The sequence below is a fragment of the Parambassis ranga genome, chromosome 24, assembly GCF_900634625.1.
Source record: "Parambassis ranga chromosome 24, fParRan2.1, whole genome shotgun sequence".
In the NCBI taxonomy this organism is placed as follows: domain Eukaryota; kingdom Metazoa; phylum Chordata; class Actinopteri; family Ambassidae; genus Parambassis; species Parambassis ranga.
In genome coordinates, this window is record NC_041043.1 from 6,554,732 (window position 1) to 6,572,436 (window position 17,705).

The window sequence follows — 17,705 nt, forward strand, 5'->3', positions numbered from 1 at the left end:
AGGGCTCTCTCATAGACTCCCATGTTAAAAATGAAACCAAAATTGCTTAATTTGAAAAACTATAATTTTTTGAACAAAACTTGAAGATGACCTGGAAGATGACCCTAGCAATGGCAATCAAACTAAATATACTTGTTATAAGTAAATAAGATAAATAATCTTAAATATAAACCATCTCATGCTGTTTTTAGACTTTATATTGACAATTGTTATTTTGGTTATTAAGCTATTTTGTGTTTCCAGAAATATTTGTGTACATAGTGTATAGTGTATAATTATATTTGTGTATTTGCTTAAATACGTCCCACAACCTTTCACATTTCCATATAACGTGTTTCGGTGTCGTGGACAAACCCATCAACTGAAAATATAATTGTGTACACACCTGATTCGCTGACACATATATGGCCTCTTACTATTGGCTACTGTCAAACTAAGCGCGCTGTGATTGGTCGAGTTTCGGTAATAGGAAGTGTCGATCAGTAGTAAGGGCTTAACAGTGGAATCTACGTAAAGTAGTACCTTGGTAAAAGCTTCTGCATGTCGCCTTTAAACTCGGGTGTTTTTGAAGTAACGGGAGGTACTCGGTGATTAACTTTTATACCGAGGAATTGCTTCTCTGGACAACGTTGCGTCGTGAGGTTGTTTTTTTGTGTGGTTATGTAGAACTAGCTTGTTAGCTAAATGTCATACCAGCAGGTACTACTCTGCTAGCTTAGCTTTGCACTGCAATCTGTTAGCTTTCCTGACAGTAACAGTAGCTTAAAATTAACTGCTGTTAATGGTTGCTACATAGAGCGAATGGGATTCTGTTAGGAAGGGCTTGTGTGTACATTTATTTATGATACTTATCATAGTGTGACTCATCCCTTACTGTATGCGTGGCGCTAGAAATATCAGCAGCTATAGCTAGCAGAGTGTTAGCTTGTCAACAACAACAATGGGCTGTACGAGGTGTTTGAAGACGACAAGAAAGCTTTATTTGTTAGCTATTCTTCTCATCGTCTTCATCGAAGCGTTTAGAGCTGGTAAGTATAAAACTACCGGGATGTTGTGTCAGTGGCTTGTAGCTGCGCTCGCATAAGGAGCGATCTGACGGCTGTTAAACTGCTGCAAGCTGTTTAAATTTAGCAAACAACCTGTCACAAAATAACACTATATTTACTTTATTTAGATGAAGAGCAACAACGCAACGACGGACCAGAGTTAAAGGTGCGTCTGGGTTTTTTGTTATCGGCCTTCATGTCCGTGTAAGCATGACTACATAAGTTATGGTTGTTTCTTGCAATCCATGTTTGAATGACATTATTAGTCTGTGTGTTATTTTCAGTGGGTTAATGATGAAGAGAGAGCTTTTTCCAATCTTTTGTAATGCTAATTTTCCAATGGGCTACAGTTTATTATTCCACATTTTTTGAAATATGTTTCTTTTAATAATTTTGCAGTCCTACCATGATCCAGACTCTGAAGAGGAAGATGTCCGTATGACGTCAAGAATTGTGGCAGGTGCTTCTGTCACCTCTGGTCATGAAGGCTCCCAGCCAGAAGAAGAGAAACAGTTACCTGTTGATGAGCTAGAGGGTGAGGAAAAGGAGGACCTACCTGATCAACCTCCTCCCGTTGAGGAGAAACCTAAAGAAGGTAAGGAGCACGATTTTTATACTGTTCTGCAAGCATTTTCATAGGTTATTTTTAAATGTTAAATGTAACGTATTGAGTTTTTTAAGTTTTAAGTACCGGACACCAGCTCTGCTGTTTCTGTCCTTGTTTGAGGAGAATGAGCATGGTGAGACAGAGAGCCTGACCTGACCTGGTACTGTCTGTCATTTGTGGCAGACTGACTTTTGAGTTTACTGTGGGGGTTTTTTCTGCTTGCCTACTAAAGCCAGCAATGGATAGAGTCGTGTAATATCTCGTTTATACCAGAAAATGTTGCTCCAGCCACATTGTTTATCGTAGTGCTGTAAAATTAATTTGCTTGTTGGCCAAATGAAACAATTACATGATGATTATGACTATGTCTGTGTTAATGACAGGTTTGGGAGTTACTGGGCACTTGATTATAACCCTGTAAAAACTAAGATTTAAAGTTAAGGCTTGAACTTCACAACTTTTAAGTAAAGACCTTAGGATTTTAGTGCGTCAGGTGTTGGAAAACAGTTGTGAAATAGTCTCTTTACAAAAACATCTAAGCTTCTCAATATGCAGCTGCTGCCAACAGTAGCAGTGATTGCTTGTCAGTAATTTTATCAACAGTTAAGCTTTTATCCCCAGGTTTAAGCATTATCTTTGAGTCTTATTTTGTAAGCTTTGTTGTTTCTTGACGCATTAACCTGTTTTCAGTTATGCTGAGTCTGAGCACAGGTGCATGTGGTTTCAGTGCACATGCCAGGCTGGATAGACGGTTAAACCCCAAGAGAAATTAACAGCACCTTGCACCTGTGGCTCCTCTTGCAGACAGTTACATCATTTTACTCTGGGATTATTAGCAATTTTCCTGTTGACTTGTAAAAGTGTATTAAGATGGAAATTTATTTATATTTATTATTATTATTATTATTTAAAATAATAATTTTAAATGTCAGCAAACTAACATAACTTGTAAATATAGCACACAAAAAGAGATCACACTTAACTCTGTGTTAAAATTTACTTTGTTATACCTTTTTGTTTTTATTCACTCTTAAGTATATATTGTTTGCTTGTTCGATACAGTTCCTGTGGTGAATGGAGGAACAGCGCATGGGGAGCCCTGCATCTTTCCCTTCCTCTTCCAGGAGAAGGAGTATATGGACTGTACCACTGATGGAAGAGGGGATGGACGCCTGTGGTGTGCCACAACTTACGACTATGACAAATATAAGAAATGGGGGTTTTGTGAAAGTAAGTTTTTAAAAGCACCAGAACTAAATTCTAAAAAAAATATATGAAGTATTGCCATAATGCACTTGACATGATGCAGATAGTAAGTAAGTAATAAGTATTTAGTACATTTTGCTTGGTCTTATGCCCCTGTAAAACTCAGCAGCTACTGAAACTGATGATAAAAATCTGACTTAAAAAAAAACAAACTATAGTTTCATTTTCATAATTAGTATTACCCTGCTGTTTGGAAAACCCTTATTTTATCTAAATGATCTTATTGACTTGTCTCTTTGCCTTAGCGGAGGAGCAGGCGCAGCAGAGACTGCAGGCTGAGGAGGCTGAGGAGCAGTATCAGACGGTCTTGCACATGCTCAATGCCACCACCAGGAAGACTCAGAAAAAAGAGTGAGTTCTTTTCCTGTGAGATAGCAACATAAACAACTCGATAATTAAGTTTTATATAAGTATTAACTATTTTTTTTATTTTCGCAAAGAAAAATTCAAAGTGTGGACAAGGGAATCACACAAACCGAGTAGCAGATTGTTTGTTTTCATTGTCTGATATGACTGCAAGTGTAGAATTCATATGGCTCTCTCTATTTCATCTATGCTTTATTACCAGCCACTGGTCATGTGACTGCATCACATCCTTATTTGCTTTAGATGTCACAGTAGTGTTTGTTATGTACACATAGTTTTTATTATGCAGATATATGTCTTAACTTCACCTGTGTCCCCTCTGCTTATCAAACCACTCAGGTTATATGAAAAGCTGCTGAAAGTGGCAGAGAAAGGTCATCAGAAAGCCATGGAGAAGGTGGCATATGCTATGCTGTTTGGAGATTACATTAACCAAAATGTCACCAAGGCCAAAGAAATGTTTGAGAAGCTTGCCCTGGATGGCTCACCTAAAGCTCAGACGGTACTGATCTGACTCAAAAATCATGTCATATGTCACTTGACATCTTAGATTGTTATTACTTATGCTTCAAGAGTCTGTTAGTGTAACCCTGTGCTTTGTTTACTTTTCCAAAGGCTCTTGGCTTTCTGTATGCTGCAGGACTTGGAGTTAACTCGAGTCAAGCCAAGGTGTGGTCTTACCCTGAAATTCTGTTTTACTGCAAACATTCCAAGTGATCTGTAATGTTTTACTTTTCCCATTACATCTAATGGTACATTGTCTGTTTTCCAGGCCCTGGTTTACTACACCTTTGGTGCACTGGGTGGGAACTTGGTAGCTCATATGATTTTGGTAAGTTTTTTTTTTTGGTCAGACAAGCAATTATATCGTGATAGTTTTCTGTAGTAATAAAAAATGACATTTTTCTTATATTGTTGCATTAGGGATACAGATACTGGGGAGGAGTTGGTGTTCCACAGAGCTGTGAGTCCGCGCTCACACATTATAGGCTTGTAGCAAATCAGGGTAAGTGATAACATCCGTTGATAATAAAAAAAAATATTGTTCTTCTTATAAACAAATATACATTACTATATCAGATTTTCTATTCTGCTTTCTTTCACTACATCAGTGGCCAGTGACGTGTCCCTGACAGGTGGCTCAGCAGTGCAGAGGATCCGCCTACTAGATGAGGTGGAGAACCCGGGATCCACCAGCGGGATGTTAGAGGAGGACCTCATCCAGTACTACCAGTTTATAGCTGAGAAAGGAGATGTCCAAGCTCAGGTAAAGTAGTCACTCAGAAACACTCTTTTATACTGTGACTGTTACTATACTGTAATATTCACCCATTCATACAACACTTCTGTTACTGCCTCCACTCAGAGTCGCAACATTAGCACAGCAACATTTTACACTGGACACTGAGATGCATTAAGACGCAACAGCAGGGTATCAAACAGGCTGTGTGAATAAGGCATCTAGTGAATGAATAGACTTGCTAATTTCTCAGCATGACTACTACCCAGAAAGATCTGTTCTCAAGTCTCTTCACTTTATAGTTCGTAGTTTATTTTTTTCTACTCTAAACACATAGAATCTTAAAAGCATCTTGAAAGTAGTATCTCTCCAGCCATGTTATATTTATGTAGTTAAATAGTAGGTTGAGACGGTGTATAAAGGCAAATTCAGTTTTTATTTCAGATTATGTTCACTTATTGGCTTTGTTTAATTTATAGGTGGGACTTGGTCAGCTTCACCTGCATGGAGGACGTGGCGTAGAACAGAATCACCAGGTAACTTTTGCTTAAACTGTCAAGAGTCGCTCTATTTGTGGTTCAGCTCTGGTAAATGGCTTTCTGTTGCTTCCTCTCCAACAGAGGGCATATGAGTACTTCACCCAGGCTGCTAATGCAGGAAATACACATGCTATGGCTTTCCTTGGGAAGGTGGGTGAAATGAGGGTTGTCTACTTGTCTGTTATGACGTTTCTCTGTTGTGCACTTAGTTTCTTTTTATTCAGTTGGGGATGATTTGTCTTCGAGGTGCTACATCAAACATTTTTTCTCTGATGTCTGTCTTTCAGATGTATTCAGAAGGTAGTGACTTTCTCCCTCAGAACAATGACACGGCCCTGCAGTACTTCAAGAAGGCTTCTGATTTGGTGAGTGTGAAAGTGTGGACAAGTCTAAATCATTTGCAAGCAGCACTCTTGACTAGGGCGATTTTGATAATCGAATAGTCACCAATTATTATTATTCAAGTTTCGGATCACACTAAATAACAACTAAATCACAACTAAATGTCGTGATTTTCGCATAAGTACGGCTGCGACTATTGACTATTTCCAGCCCAACTCTTGACACCTCGCCCCAGAGTTTCTTTATTGTATTGACACTCATGTTATTTTTTTTCTTCAGGGAAATCCTGTTGGACAGAGCGGCATGGGCATGGCCTACCTCTATGGGAGAGGTGTCCCAGTGGTAAGGAATCTTTAAACAATTTTCTGAAGACTTTTGATAGCACGCTGCCCCAGTGTTCTTAGACTGAATTCTGTGCAGCCATTTGAAAGTTTTGTGCTTGTTGTCCTCAGAACTATGAGCTGGCACTGAAATACTTCCAGAAGGCAGCAGAACAGGGCTGGGTGGACGGACAGCTCCAGCTGGGCACCATGTATTACAGTGAGTGTTGAGGGCTTAGTGTGTATGTACACCTGTCAAATGGCATGTGCGTGTACAATGTCTCATGGCCTCCTGTTACATCATCTTTCTTGTCTATCTGTTTATAGTCTAGCCTTCACTCTTTTTCTCTTTGTTTTCTTCACGTTTCTGTTATTCTTTCTCAGATGGTATTGGCGTGAAGCGTGACTACAAACAGGCTCTTAAATTCTTCAACCTGGCTTCACAGGCTGGCCACATCTTAGCTTTTTACAACCTGGCCCAGATGCATGCTACTGGCACTGGCGTGATGCGCTCTTGTCACACTGCTGTGGAGGTGAGGAGGAGCCTTTGCTGTTCACCATGTCTGTTTGTCTCTGTTTGAGTAAACCGTTGTTCACTTATTGAGTTTCACACTGTGTCTTTTTTGTTTGCAGCTTTTCAAGAATGTGTGTGAGCGTGGTCGCTGGTCAGAACGTCTGATGACAGCCTATAGTAGCTTTAAAGAGGGCGAGACAGATGCTGCACTGGTCCAGTATCTGCTGCTGGCTGAGCAGGGCTACGAGGTGGCTCAAAGCAACGTGGCCTTCATTCTAGACCAAAGTAAGAAAACAACAAGACTTTAGTGTCGTAACCCAGAAACTGCATGAATTTAAACATACAGGAATTATTTATGCTGCCTGTTGTAGTAAGAGTCAGCTTGTGTCTTCTGTTTTGTGTGGATCGTAACAGAAGGTGCAAGGATCTTCAGTGAGAACGAGACCTACCCACGTGCTTTACTTCACTGGACCAGAGCGGCCGCACAAGGTGAGTCCATACTCACTGTCCTTGCACAGTTTTGGGGTGATAAAGTGTGTTATTTTCGGCATTTTATCTGGGAAGGATATTATCTGCTGTTCCATGACAAAAATGGTGTTTTACTGTTCAAAAACGTTCTTACAAGATTTTTTGATTCAAGTTTGTGTGCTGTTGTTGTGCTGGGGAAAACTGTGGCCTCTCTGGTGCATTGTACATGTCTAGTGCTTTAACTACAGCACCTTCCTGCTCCTATGAGCAAAACACATAGTCATCACTATGCAACATAGTAGTCTGAGCCTACTGCGGTTATGATGACGTGTGACATGGACAACTGTACTCACAGCTGGATATCATCAGTGTTACTCCTATAATAAACAAATGAGTCACAGCCTTACTTAACCTTAACAACCACAGCCATGGCAACACTCATAATCACAGCTAGAGTCTGTCTGCAATCAACTGCAGCGGCAGTGAGTGAGAGCTGGATGGGCTTGTTTCTCTATTAATTATCTAACAACAGAATAATGGCTGAGCAGCCTCAGCTCAGGATCCACCATCCACTAGCTCTGCCCCTTACAACAATATTTACATTTATTCCTTTAGCAGAAACTTTTATCCACAGCAGTTTACAAAATGAGGATCAACATTCAAGTTACATTGCATGGAGACCTTAGGAAACAATAAAGAGACACCATTTTACAAACAGTTGGACTACAAGAAGAGAAGAGTGCAGAGTTTTAAATGCTAGTCAAAGTGTGAAGTTGGGTCTTCACAAATATCTTGAAGATACTTGCTTGGTCATTCTGCCAACTAAAACCTAACTTTAACTTCACAAAACCAGACCTTAGTACTGAGTGAAACCTCATGTTATTTTTCCTCCAAGGTTACACTGTGGCAAGGATAAAACTGGGAGACTATCACTTCTATGGCTATGGAACAGATGTGGACTATGAGACGGCTGTCATTCACTACAGACTGGCATCAGAGCAGCAGCACGGTGCTCAGGCTATGTTTAACTTGGGGTACATGCATGAGAAAGGCCTTGGCATCAAACAGGTGAGCATGGTCTTTAACTGCTGACCTAAAATCAGCCCACTACCAACATTGTGTTATTTGAACTTGGTCACATGAAATAGGGGGTATAGTTAATATGCTTAGAGAAGATTGAAGCAAGGCGTCTGGACTTGTAGAGTTTTCTAGAAGACGTTTCGCTGCTCATCCAAGCAGCTTCATCAGTTCTAACTGTTTGGTGGGGAAACATGGTTTATATGTGGTTACAGACCTATGTGGGTGGGTCTGGGTAAAACTTACAAACAATAGCACTGAATGTTTCCATACTTACCTGTGATGTTCTGGCTGACTGGGCCAGGTGTGTCCAACGACTGGCTAACGACTATGAAACTGCCGGAGGGGGACTGGTTGACAGCCCTTTGTTCTTACTGTGAGTATGTGCAAACTTCCTGGGAATGGATGGAATCACTGCATTGTATGTGGTAGAAAGATGATGTCTGAGGCCACCACCTCTGTTAAGGGAAGGTTTTTCCAGCTTAACATAGATGGCTTCCTTGACTCCTCTTTCATACCACCTTTCCTCCCTGTCTAAAATGTGAACGTTGTTGTCCTCAAAGGAGTGTCCTTTGTCTTTGAGGTGGAGGTGAACAGCTGAGTCTTGTCCTGAGGAGGTGGCTCTCCTGTGCTGAGCCATTCTTCTGTGGAGTGGTTGTTTAGTTTCTCCAATGTACAGATCAGAGCATTCCTCACTGCACTGGACTGCATATATCACATTGCTGTGTTTCTCCCTGGGAATCTTATCCTTCGGGTGAACCAGTCTCTGTCTCAGTGTTGTCATAGGTTTGAAATGGACCGGGATGTCATGGTTGTTGAAGATCCTGCGGAGTTTCTCTGATACTCCTGACACATATGGAATGGAGATGTTCTTTCTCCGCCTGGTGTTGTCCTTCTTCTTGTTGTTGGGGGGTCTTGTTTTTGTGGCTTTGATGAATGCCCACTTCGGGTAGCCACATGTTTGCAGGGCCTTCCTGATGTGGTGTTGCTCCTTCTTCTTCCCCTCTGAGCTGGTGGGTACAGTTTGTGCTCTGTGCTGCAGGGTCCTGATGACTCCCAGTTTGTGTTCCAGTGGGTGGTGTGAATCAAACAACAGGTACTGGTCCGTGTGTGTGGGTTTCCTGTACACTTCCACATTGAGGCTCCTGTCCTCCTCAATATGTACTGTGCAGTCCAAGAAGGCCAGATTGTTGTCCTTGGTGTCCTCGCGAGTGAACTTGGTGTTGTTATCCACTGCGTTGATGTGTTCTGTGAACCGTTCCACTTCGTTGGTCTTGATTTTGACCCAGGTGTCATCCACATATCTAAACCAGTGGGTGGGGGTGGTTCCAGGATAGGAACTCAGGGCTCTTCTCTCCACTTCTTCCATGTAGAGGTTGGCCACAATAGGAGACACAGGTGATCCCATCGCACAGCCGTGCTTCTGTCTGTAAAAGTTCCCATTGTACTGGAAATAAGTGGTGGTCAGGCAGAGGTCCAGCAGGTCACAGATGTGGTCTGGCGTTAGGTTGGTTCTCTCTTTGAGTGTGCTGTCTTGTGTGAGGCAAGTCCTTACCATCTCTGTGGCTTCTGATGTAGGGATGCAGGTGAACAAGGAGGTGACATCAAATGAGACCATGGTGTCATCTGGGTCCATTTGGATCTTCTCCACCTTGTTCACAAAGTCCTGCGAGTTGTGAATGTGATGTGGTGTGTCACCTACCAGTGGTGTCAGGAGTTCAGCCAAGTGCTTAGCCACGTTGTATGTGACTGAGTTTGTGCTGCTGACGATGGGTCTGAGGGGGGCTCCTTCCTTGTGTATCTTGGGGAGTCCATACAGGCTCTACAAGTCTCTACAGGCTCTACAAGTCCAGACGCCTTGCTTCAATCTTCTCTACGTATGATGACCTGGATGACTGAGAATCTTCATCAACAAGTTAATATGCTTGTAATTCCTAAATGTTAACTTTCTTTTTCTTTTTTTTTTTTGCAGGACATACATTTAGCTAAGCGTTTCTATGACATGGCTGCTGAAGCCAGTCCTGATGCCCAGGTCCCAGTTTTCCTGGCCCTTTGCAAGCTGGGCCTGGTTTACACACTGCAGTACCTGCAGGATATTAATGTAAGTGATTCCTCCTAAATTTATTAGCTGGGGTGGCAACTGTGAAATAGTAACTTTCAGCAATTTACTGTACTTCCTTTAAAGGTGAAGTGATAATAATTATGTGTGTTTTTGCCTCCATCCTCTCCTTAATCAATGATGGCTCCCATCAGCTCAAAGAGATGATTTCTCAAGTGGATCTGGATCAGCTCCTGGGCCCAGAGTGGGACCTCTACCTCATGACTGTCATTGCTCTACTGCTAGGCACAGTCATCGCTTACAGACAGCGCCAACACCAAATCATTGTGCCACCTCGTCCTCCTGCCCCTGCCCCAGCACCCCCTCCGAGACCACCTCAGGAAGAGCCACAAGACCAGGCGGAGCCCGAGGCTCAGGAAGAAACACCAGCCCAGGGCCCAGCCCAGGGGGAAGAGGAGCAGCAGTGAGAAAGCCAGACAATGTGCGGGCAGTAAAGGACAGACAGAGGCTCTGCCAGCCCTCTGCGTGGAGCAGCTGGTGCATAGTAGTTGAAAACCTGGAACTTTGAGCACCTCCCCCTAGCCTGCTCCCCTAAACTTACTAAAAATGCCTTGATGGCCACTGAACTTTTTAAGTCTCCCTTTCTCCTAAAATATGCTGGTACTGTGCTGAAAACGAGACACTGGGGTTGTTTGGACAACACTACAGAAGAAAGTGTTGAGAGGATAACACAGACTTGGGACTTGTTAGTCTGTGACTCAGGATTCTGCCAGAAGAACCCGTGTCCTCACCATGGAAATATTCCTACAGATCAAAAGGACTGTGACTTGACTGATTATCAAGATGGGATCCGATATGTGCTTTAGTTTCCTCTCACTACCTTTTTGAAAAAAATTACATCCAGTGGACACAGTTTCAATCCTAAATGTGTGCAGTATTTAGAAACAGAATAGACAGGAAAATGTGAGCTAAGACAATTTTATTTTCCATCTCTGGTCTAGTTGCTGAGGAAAGTCATGATTCTGCATGTTTTCTCTGATCTTTTTTTCAGATTTTCAGTTTAGGCACTTTTCTTTCAGATGCTTAATGAGTGAGCACATTTTTACATTCGTTTTTGCTTTGCAAGTTTGCATACATTTGTTAGGAGGTTTGCAGAGCTGTGGTTCATTCAGCATCAGTAACAGTGCTAAAATTATACTAAAGCCATGTGATATCAGAACAAGAAACCTTTTAGGCAGTTTACACAACAAAAAGCTGGATTGTAAAAATAGAGAAAAAAAAGCAGATTGTTTTAGTTGTTAACATGCATCTCTGATGCAGATCCTGTTTTAAAATTCACAGAGTTTCCAAGAATAGTGAAAGCAGAGTGCACAGGCAAATTACTCTTACAGTGCAAGTGAGCAGGAATACACGCTCACAGTACATCAGTGCGCACACGTGTCCATCAGCAGGCTCACATTTGATTATAGATGTCAGTGTTTGGACGGTAGCTCATAGTTTGGCTCATTGTGTTTTGTGTTTTTTTTGTTTGTTTTTTTTAAGCTGACGGTTAGCTGAGGCTGAAACTAGAGCAGCCTTAAAGATAGCAACACCTCAGACCCTGAATTCTACATTAGAGGAAGTGGATGAGGGTGTTTTTTTTTCTTTTTGGTTACACAAGTTCAGCTGTTGTGAGAACTTCCACCCCCTCACCAAAAGTCTAAGTTGGAGATCTGCCTACACTGCTGAGCTCAGATGGTCATTAATCTGAGCCTGAAATATAAAAAAATAAATAAAGCCATGGTTAGGCCATACAGTATTTATCCAGACTAGATTTTAATTTTGCCACATGCATTTGTTCTCTTTCACTGTATGTGCTTGTTGTAAAGAATGTATCTGCCAATACATCTGCATGGAAAAAGGACAGTGAATTGTTTGCAGGATGATGAGAACTGTGCCCTGCACACTCACACGCTGACCCACACAACTCAAAATTGGTCTAAATGAAACACTTGTTGCATTTTTACCATGGCAAAAACACGTTTATAAATAAATGATATATGGATATTTAAGAGCTGTTTTGAACACTTTGTTTCCAAAGTTCCAAGTTATGGAGATCAGACATTTTTGTGTTGTGTTGTTTTGTTGCTGACGTTGATCAGCTGTCAGAGCGGCTCTGATTTGACCTGCAGGCTGTCACTCAAGCCTTTTAGGCTGGCAGGACAATGTGACAATGCTGTAAAAACTGAGCATCACATTGTGCAGTCTGTAGGGGTGACCCATTGACTGGTCCATACGCACTACTATGGAGTGGCTTTGGATCGCCGTGGCAACATGTGTGCTCGCGTCCTGCTCTGTCAAAGGTAAGTGCTAGAACAAGCAGGAGGGCAGATCACATGTTATTGTTACCGTAGCCTCTGAGCCTTTTTTAGATATATTGTTTATTTTTCATATATTATGATGGCTAATGTTTATATAAAGGTACACGAACTGTTAGGCCTAGATGAGCACCTACAGTTTTTTGTGCTCTATGACACTGTTTAGTTAACCGATTAGAGGTAAACATTAAAGTATTCGAAATATTTTGATAATATTCTTAGGCAACGACTGGTGGTGGGAGTATGAGGAAGGGATACGACACTACAGCAAGGAGGCCCTCAATAAGGTACTGTTTATACCTGCTTTTACTCAAATTATAATACTGTTCTTCACGCTGATGGCCTCATTAAAAAGCATTGATTAACCTACTTTTAAGATTACAAAGCAGGTAACCATGCTAACCACACACCATACGAACCAGCAGGCATCCTGAGTATGTGCAGAACAAGCACAGCTAACACACCAAAGACATAAAGCAAAACATGGACACACAATGTCAACACACACACACACACAAAGAAGCCAGCTACTCCTCTTGTTAATCAGCGCAGTTAAGTACAACTCAATGTGCTTCTCTCACAGGAGTTTCCAGAGAAAACCCGACCTGTGAGCTTCAAACATCCTGTGTTCCAGTGTCCAGACATGAGTCCATCTCTTTCTGTCCCCACCTCAGGTCTGTCATGTTCACACCTCACATCTGTCCAAAAGGTGGAACTGAAACAGATAACCTTGACTGCCTGTCCTTCCCCTTTGACCTCTTTTAGTTGAATTTGTGAAGGCAGCAGATATCAAAGTCATCGCTGCGTTGGGGGATTCTCTGACAGTAGGTGCCTTTGTGTGTGTGTGTGTGTGTGTGTGTGTGTGTCGGCTGGGCTGGTTTTAAACAAAAAAGATTGGGGTTCAGTCAACCTCATGACAACCCAGCACTCACTGGAGGAAAGAATCTGGAGGAATGTCCACAGACAGGGGGACCTGTGTGTCCCTGCTGCTTCTGCTGCTGCCACAGCTGGACAACGCAACTGTCTAATTTTAAACAATAGCAAATACACTCAATACAACATGGTTAAACTTATCTCATAAGATGTTCTGTCACTCTTGGCAGACAGCCATAGGTGCTAATGCTACTACAGTCCTTGGAATTCCGATTGAGTTCCGCCACGTGTCCTGGAGGTGAGACATCTCTGATGGCTTGTCATCCATCTCTGTTCTTTCACCTCCACCCTTAAAGCTTCTCATGTTATTTTCCTCCCCACCTGTAGTATTGGAGGTCATGGGACATTTCAAGATGTCATTACTTTGGCAAGTAAGATGGAACTGCTATTTATTAACATTATTACTCCACCTGAAAGACATGTTTTTAAATGTCTTTCTGGCTGTTTGTCTTTTAGATATTATCAAGTTGTTCAACCCCAACCTGCTGGGTGCCTCTCCTGGAAAGACCGTGCATGGCATGCAGGCTCATATCAGCGAAACAGGCTTCAACCTGGCTGTGACTGGACACAACACATTGTGAGACCTCCTAAAAACTAAACATTCTCTCAGATCATTCATTTTCTTTTTTGACCTTTGGAAAGACGTTAATCTTTGTTTTTCAGCAATCTTCCCGGCCAAACACGACACTTGATCGACACGCTGAGAGGTTATGAGGTACAGTAAGGACTGGCTTTCAACAGAGGGATGGAAGGTTGTTCCCGTCTGACCCCTCTGCTGTCTCCTCCTTATAGGGTCTCAACTTTGAGGAAGACTGGAAGCTTTTAACTATTCTCATGGGCATGAATGACATCTGTGATTACTGCAAAGATAAGGTCTGTCCTGTTCTCTTTAATAGAAAACCATTGTGTCGACCTCTGATGACTCTCCATGTTCCTTCCAGGCTCTGTTTTCAGTCGATAATTTCATCCACTATATGACCGTCTCTTTGGAAATGCTCATGAACGAGGTGAAGTAAAAGAACGGGACATATTTAAGTGTGTTATTTCTTTAAATGCACATCACTACATTGTAGGTCTTCATTCTGCACTTCAGGTTCCACGTATGATCGTAAATGTGGTCCAGATCCTTCCCATGCAGACTCTGAGGGAGGTGCAGAAGCCCACGCCTGGGTGCCTGCTCCAGCGGTGAGCCACTGTTTCTCAGCATGGACAATTATGTCAGCCTCAAAACCATAAAGTCATAGATTCTGAGAGTGCAGGTGAAATGTTGGAACTCCTGTTCCTCTGAGTTTTATGTATCTTAAAGAGGATCTTCAAAGTGCCACAATCAAACCTTTTCCTGCTGATCTCTGTCAGAATGGTTTACATTTGGCCTGGTTGACATGTTGTTCTTTCTTCATCACTCTCATGTAGGTCATTCTGTTCATGCCTGATTGAACCAATAGCCAAGTCTCCTGAACTACGAGAGCTGGTGCAGGTCAATCTGGAGTTTCAGGTGTTGACAACATTTCTAAAAAAATGTTTTGTTATCTGTTATGATGTCTGAAAATGCTCCTAAAATAAAGCAGATAAAGCTCCTTTTTTCCCCTGTTTATCCACAGAAAAGACTTGAGGAGCTGCTGAACAGTGACCGTTTCTTCAGAGACGACTTCGCCGTGGTTCTGCAGCCCTTTCTGAAACATGCCGATCCTCCCCGCCTCCCGGTAATCTGCTTCACTCCAAAGGCCACAACAGTATCAATGTGGCATACGTGTCTGCTTGCAGGAGATGAATCAGTGTGAAACATCACACAGCAGAGTGAATCATTATGATCCCTGGTGTGACAGCTGTGGGCTTTAGGCTTTTTAAAAGCAAGTCTGAGAGGAATCACATGAAAGTAAACCTGCCTGTGTTTCTTTTGTCTCTCTCGCTGAGCAGAATAGAAAGATTGATATGACCTTCTTCACTCACGACTGCTTCCACTTCACCATAAAGGGACATGAGGAGCTGGCCAAGGGACTGTGGAACAACATGGTGAGCACTGCTTACATTTAAAGTCACAGTAGGTTAAAGGTCAAGAAGACTTTTAGAGGAATTTACTTTGTTCAGATGCAGCTAAAAGAGAGTGTTGGACATTAGAACAGGGAAATGAAGGACACTTCTTTTCATAAGTCATTTAAAGCCACAGTGCATGTACTGAAATTGACATTTTATGTGAAAATATGCAGTTAAGGTACAATTTTAGGTAGCAATTTAGAGCAGTACATGTGTCCAAGCTTTCTGTAATCTCTACAGCACAATAGAATTATATATGTGATACCTCTTCTTGCTCTCATTTTGGACTGAGAGCAGACTATGTGATGCATTAGCTTCCATCTGGGAATAAAAAGTGGTGTCACACAAATTGTTACAGTCCTCTGCTAGCTGCTTAGCATGCCAGACTCTACAGAACCTCATTACTTGTTATTTCTAAATATTCTGTTGAATATTTTTTCATGTTCTAAACTTTTTAAGCTAATTTGCACATTTTAATAGTGATAAAAACAAGAAATAAATAGCTCATTATTTTTGTGTCCTGCTTACAGTTTCAGCCTGAGGGAGGAAAGATGGTTGTGAGCAGCTTCTCTGAGCCCATCAGTTTGATCTGTCCACCTGTGGTAGGTCTCAGTGTGTCTGTGGAGCAGCATACGGTATTTATATTGTTACTAGTGATATTTAAGAAGAGAGTTCATTATCACTCAGAGTGTTTTTGTCACCATTTAAAGGTGCCACCAACTCTCATTGGTGCATTCAAGGAAGCTCAGACTTCTGAGATTTATTTCTTTTTGTGTCACATAGATTGTAGTAGCTTTATTCGTTACCTGTTTTATTTCACCTGCAGGAACACCCGTACATCTTCACTCGCCCAGTCGCAGCCCGGTCAGGCAAGCCTCCCCGTCACTCTGATTCGCCCTCACCGGCAGCCATCTTCTTTTTGCTGTTGCTCCTAACAGGTGTTGGATTTATGTAGCTTCCACTTGGCTCTTTTAATTTTACAAGCACACCACTTCTGTGTTAAAACAGGTGATACAGGAGGTCTGTGGACCCAAAGTGCTGATTTACTCACAGATAACATGACAACATAAATGTTTCATTTTCATAGAGGGTGAAGGTTTTAATTGGCGAGCAGCTTCCTGCGGATAAAATAGCTGCTGAAACTTAATAAAAATTTAACTATTTTGAACTTTAATTAAATATTCCTCCTCCAAGTAAGAGTAGAATCCTTTGTGTTTCTCCCACACTTAGTATCAAGGATTGATAGATGTATTTTTAATGAACAGTCTTGCCTTGTGCAGCTTTATACTGGATACAAATCGCAGTTGTTGTAATTAGCAACAATTGTGAATTGTTTATGTGACCTTTATACATTCATATATACACATTAAACTCATTAGACTTGCCCTGCAGTCATGTGGATATCTGTTAAATTTTGTTTTTTTGTATTCCTGCACAGTCGTGCCCTCATTCTGATGTTCAAATAAAGGTTCAAAGCAGTTTGCATGCACACAGAGAGGCGCTGGTTAGAGAACCAGCTCAGGATTAGCAGAAAAAAAAGATTTAAAGAAGGATATTTGCCATTGACATCATCCTTTGTAGATTTCCCCAGACGACTTTTGCAACCGGTCCTCTGATCTCCAGGCTGCTGCTGGCCCACTTTCTCACTTTCTCCGTCCCCCCGGTATTCTCACCTGCGTTATTATGCACTATTATGCAATGCCACAGTGGGCACTAAATATTGTAGACACCGCTGAGTGGTGGTGGTGATGGTGGAGCCTTTTTTGTCTCTATATGCACAAAATATAACCATGACTGCTGTGATCATGTATTGCAGGGACGTTTCTGTTGATGTGCTGTCTGGTTAAACAGAGCGTACAGCACAGAATGTACTGACTCTGTTTAATTAGTTTAATTATAAAGGCAGGTGAAAGCTATATTCAGCACATCTCAGGTTTCATGGGTTTGCTCAGAAATGGAAATTTAGCTGGTGAATATAAGAGAATACAAAAGGAGGTTTGCTTAAAGGTAAACATGTAAAACACACCAGCTTTGAATGGAATAGGCCCCAATGTTTTTACATATAAGACGAGATCCAATATGTTTCTTGTTACCCCCTGGATGTTTCAGCAGGACGTGAATTTCAATCAGCCCTTGTGGCTGTCAGATTTCATAATGACCTGTATTCAAAGGAGAAAAAAAACCTCCTTGTGTTTACACAAAGCCTTTTGCCAGTTTATGCGGGACAAATATGGACCCTGCTCTGACGCAGACTGGCCTTTATTGTGTCTCCCAAAGCATAATGAGATCTTTGGGCTCTCAATGCAGGATGAAAATGTGAAACAGCAAACAGTCCAAGCGCCACACTGCCTTGGAAACCTCTTTGTCGTTTGTTTTAATGAATGCGGCCCTAACAAAAGAGAAAATGAGCCATGTGCATCTGAACTTGTAAAATACAGGAGAGCAAACAGTTTGAAGTTTCTCCGTGGTGTGATAGATGGACCCTTATGTAATGATATTAAAAAACGTAGTTCAAATTTGTTTTGTGTGGCTGACGG

The 17,705-nt window shown here is 41.8% G+C and overlaps 1 protein-coding gene across 1 annotated transcript; it reads left to right on the forward strand.

Moving 5' to 3' along the window:
* Positions 1 to 479: 479 nt before the first annotated feature.
* sel1l (SEL1L adaptor subunit of SYVN1 ubiquitin ligase) lies at positions 480 to 10,738 on the forward strand. Its single transcript, XM_028397750.1, has 21 exons — positions 480 to 1,028; positions 1,175 to 1,212; positions 1,446 to 1,641; positions 2,716 to 2,883; positions 3,165 to 3,270; positions 3,625 to 3,787; positions 3,901 to 3,954; positions 4,058 to 4,117; positions 4,210 to 4,291; positions 4,398 to 4,552; positions 5,005 to 5,061; positions 5,146 to 5,214; positions 5,352 to 5,429; positions 5,686 to 5,748; positions 5,859 to 5,946; positions 6,111 to 6,259; positions 6,360 to 6,525; positions 6,655 to 6,729; positions 7,604 to 7,776; positions 9,758 to 9,886; positions 10,039 to 10,738. Exons 1-21 carry the CDS (start codon positions 941 to 943, stop codon positions 10,309 to 10,311), a joined length of 2,430 nt encoding a protein of 809 aa, XP_028253551.1. The 5' UTR covers positions 480 to 940; the 3' UTR covers positions 10,312 to 10,738.
* The last annotated feature ends 6,967 nt before the right edge of the window (positions 10,739 to 17,705 follow it).

Coding starts and splice junctions, on each gene's coding strand:
- sel1l (XM_028397750.1), top strand. CDS start 941: ATGGGCTGTACGAGGTGTTTGAAGACGACAAGAAAGCTTTATTTGTTA. Junction 4,292..4,397: donor TAGGCTTGTAGCAAATCAGG/GTAAGTGATAAC, acceptor TCACTACATCAG/TGGCCAGTGACGTGTCCCTG. Junction 6,526..6,654: donor GGCCTTCATTCTAGACCAAA/GTAAGAAAACAA, acceptor GGATCGTAACAG/AAGGTGCAAGGATCTTCAGT.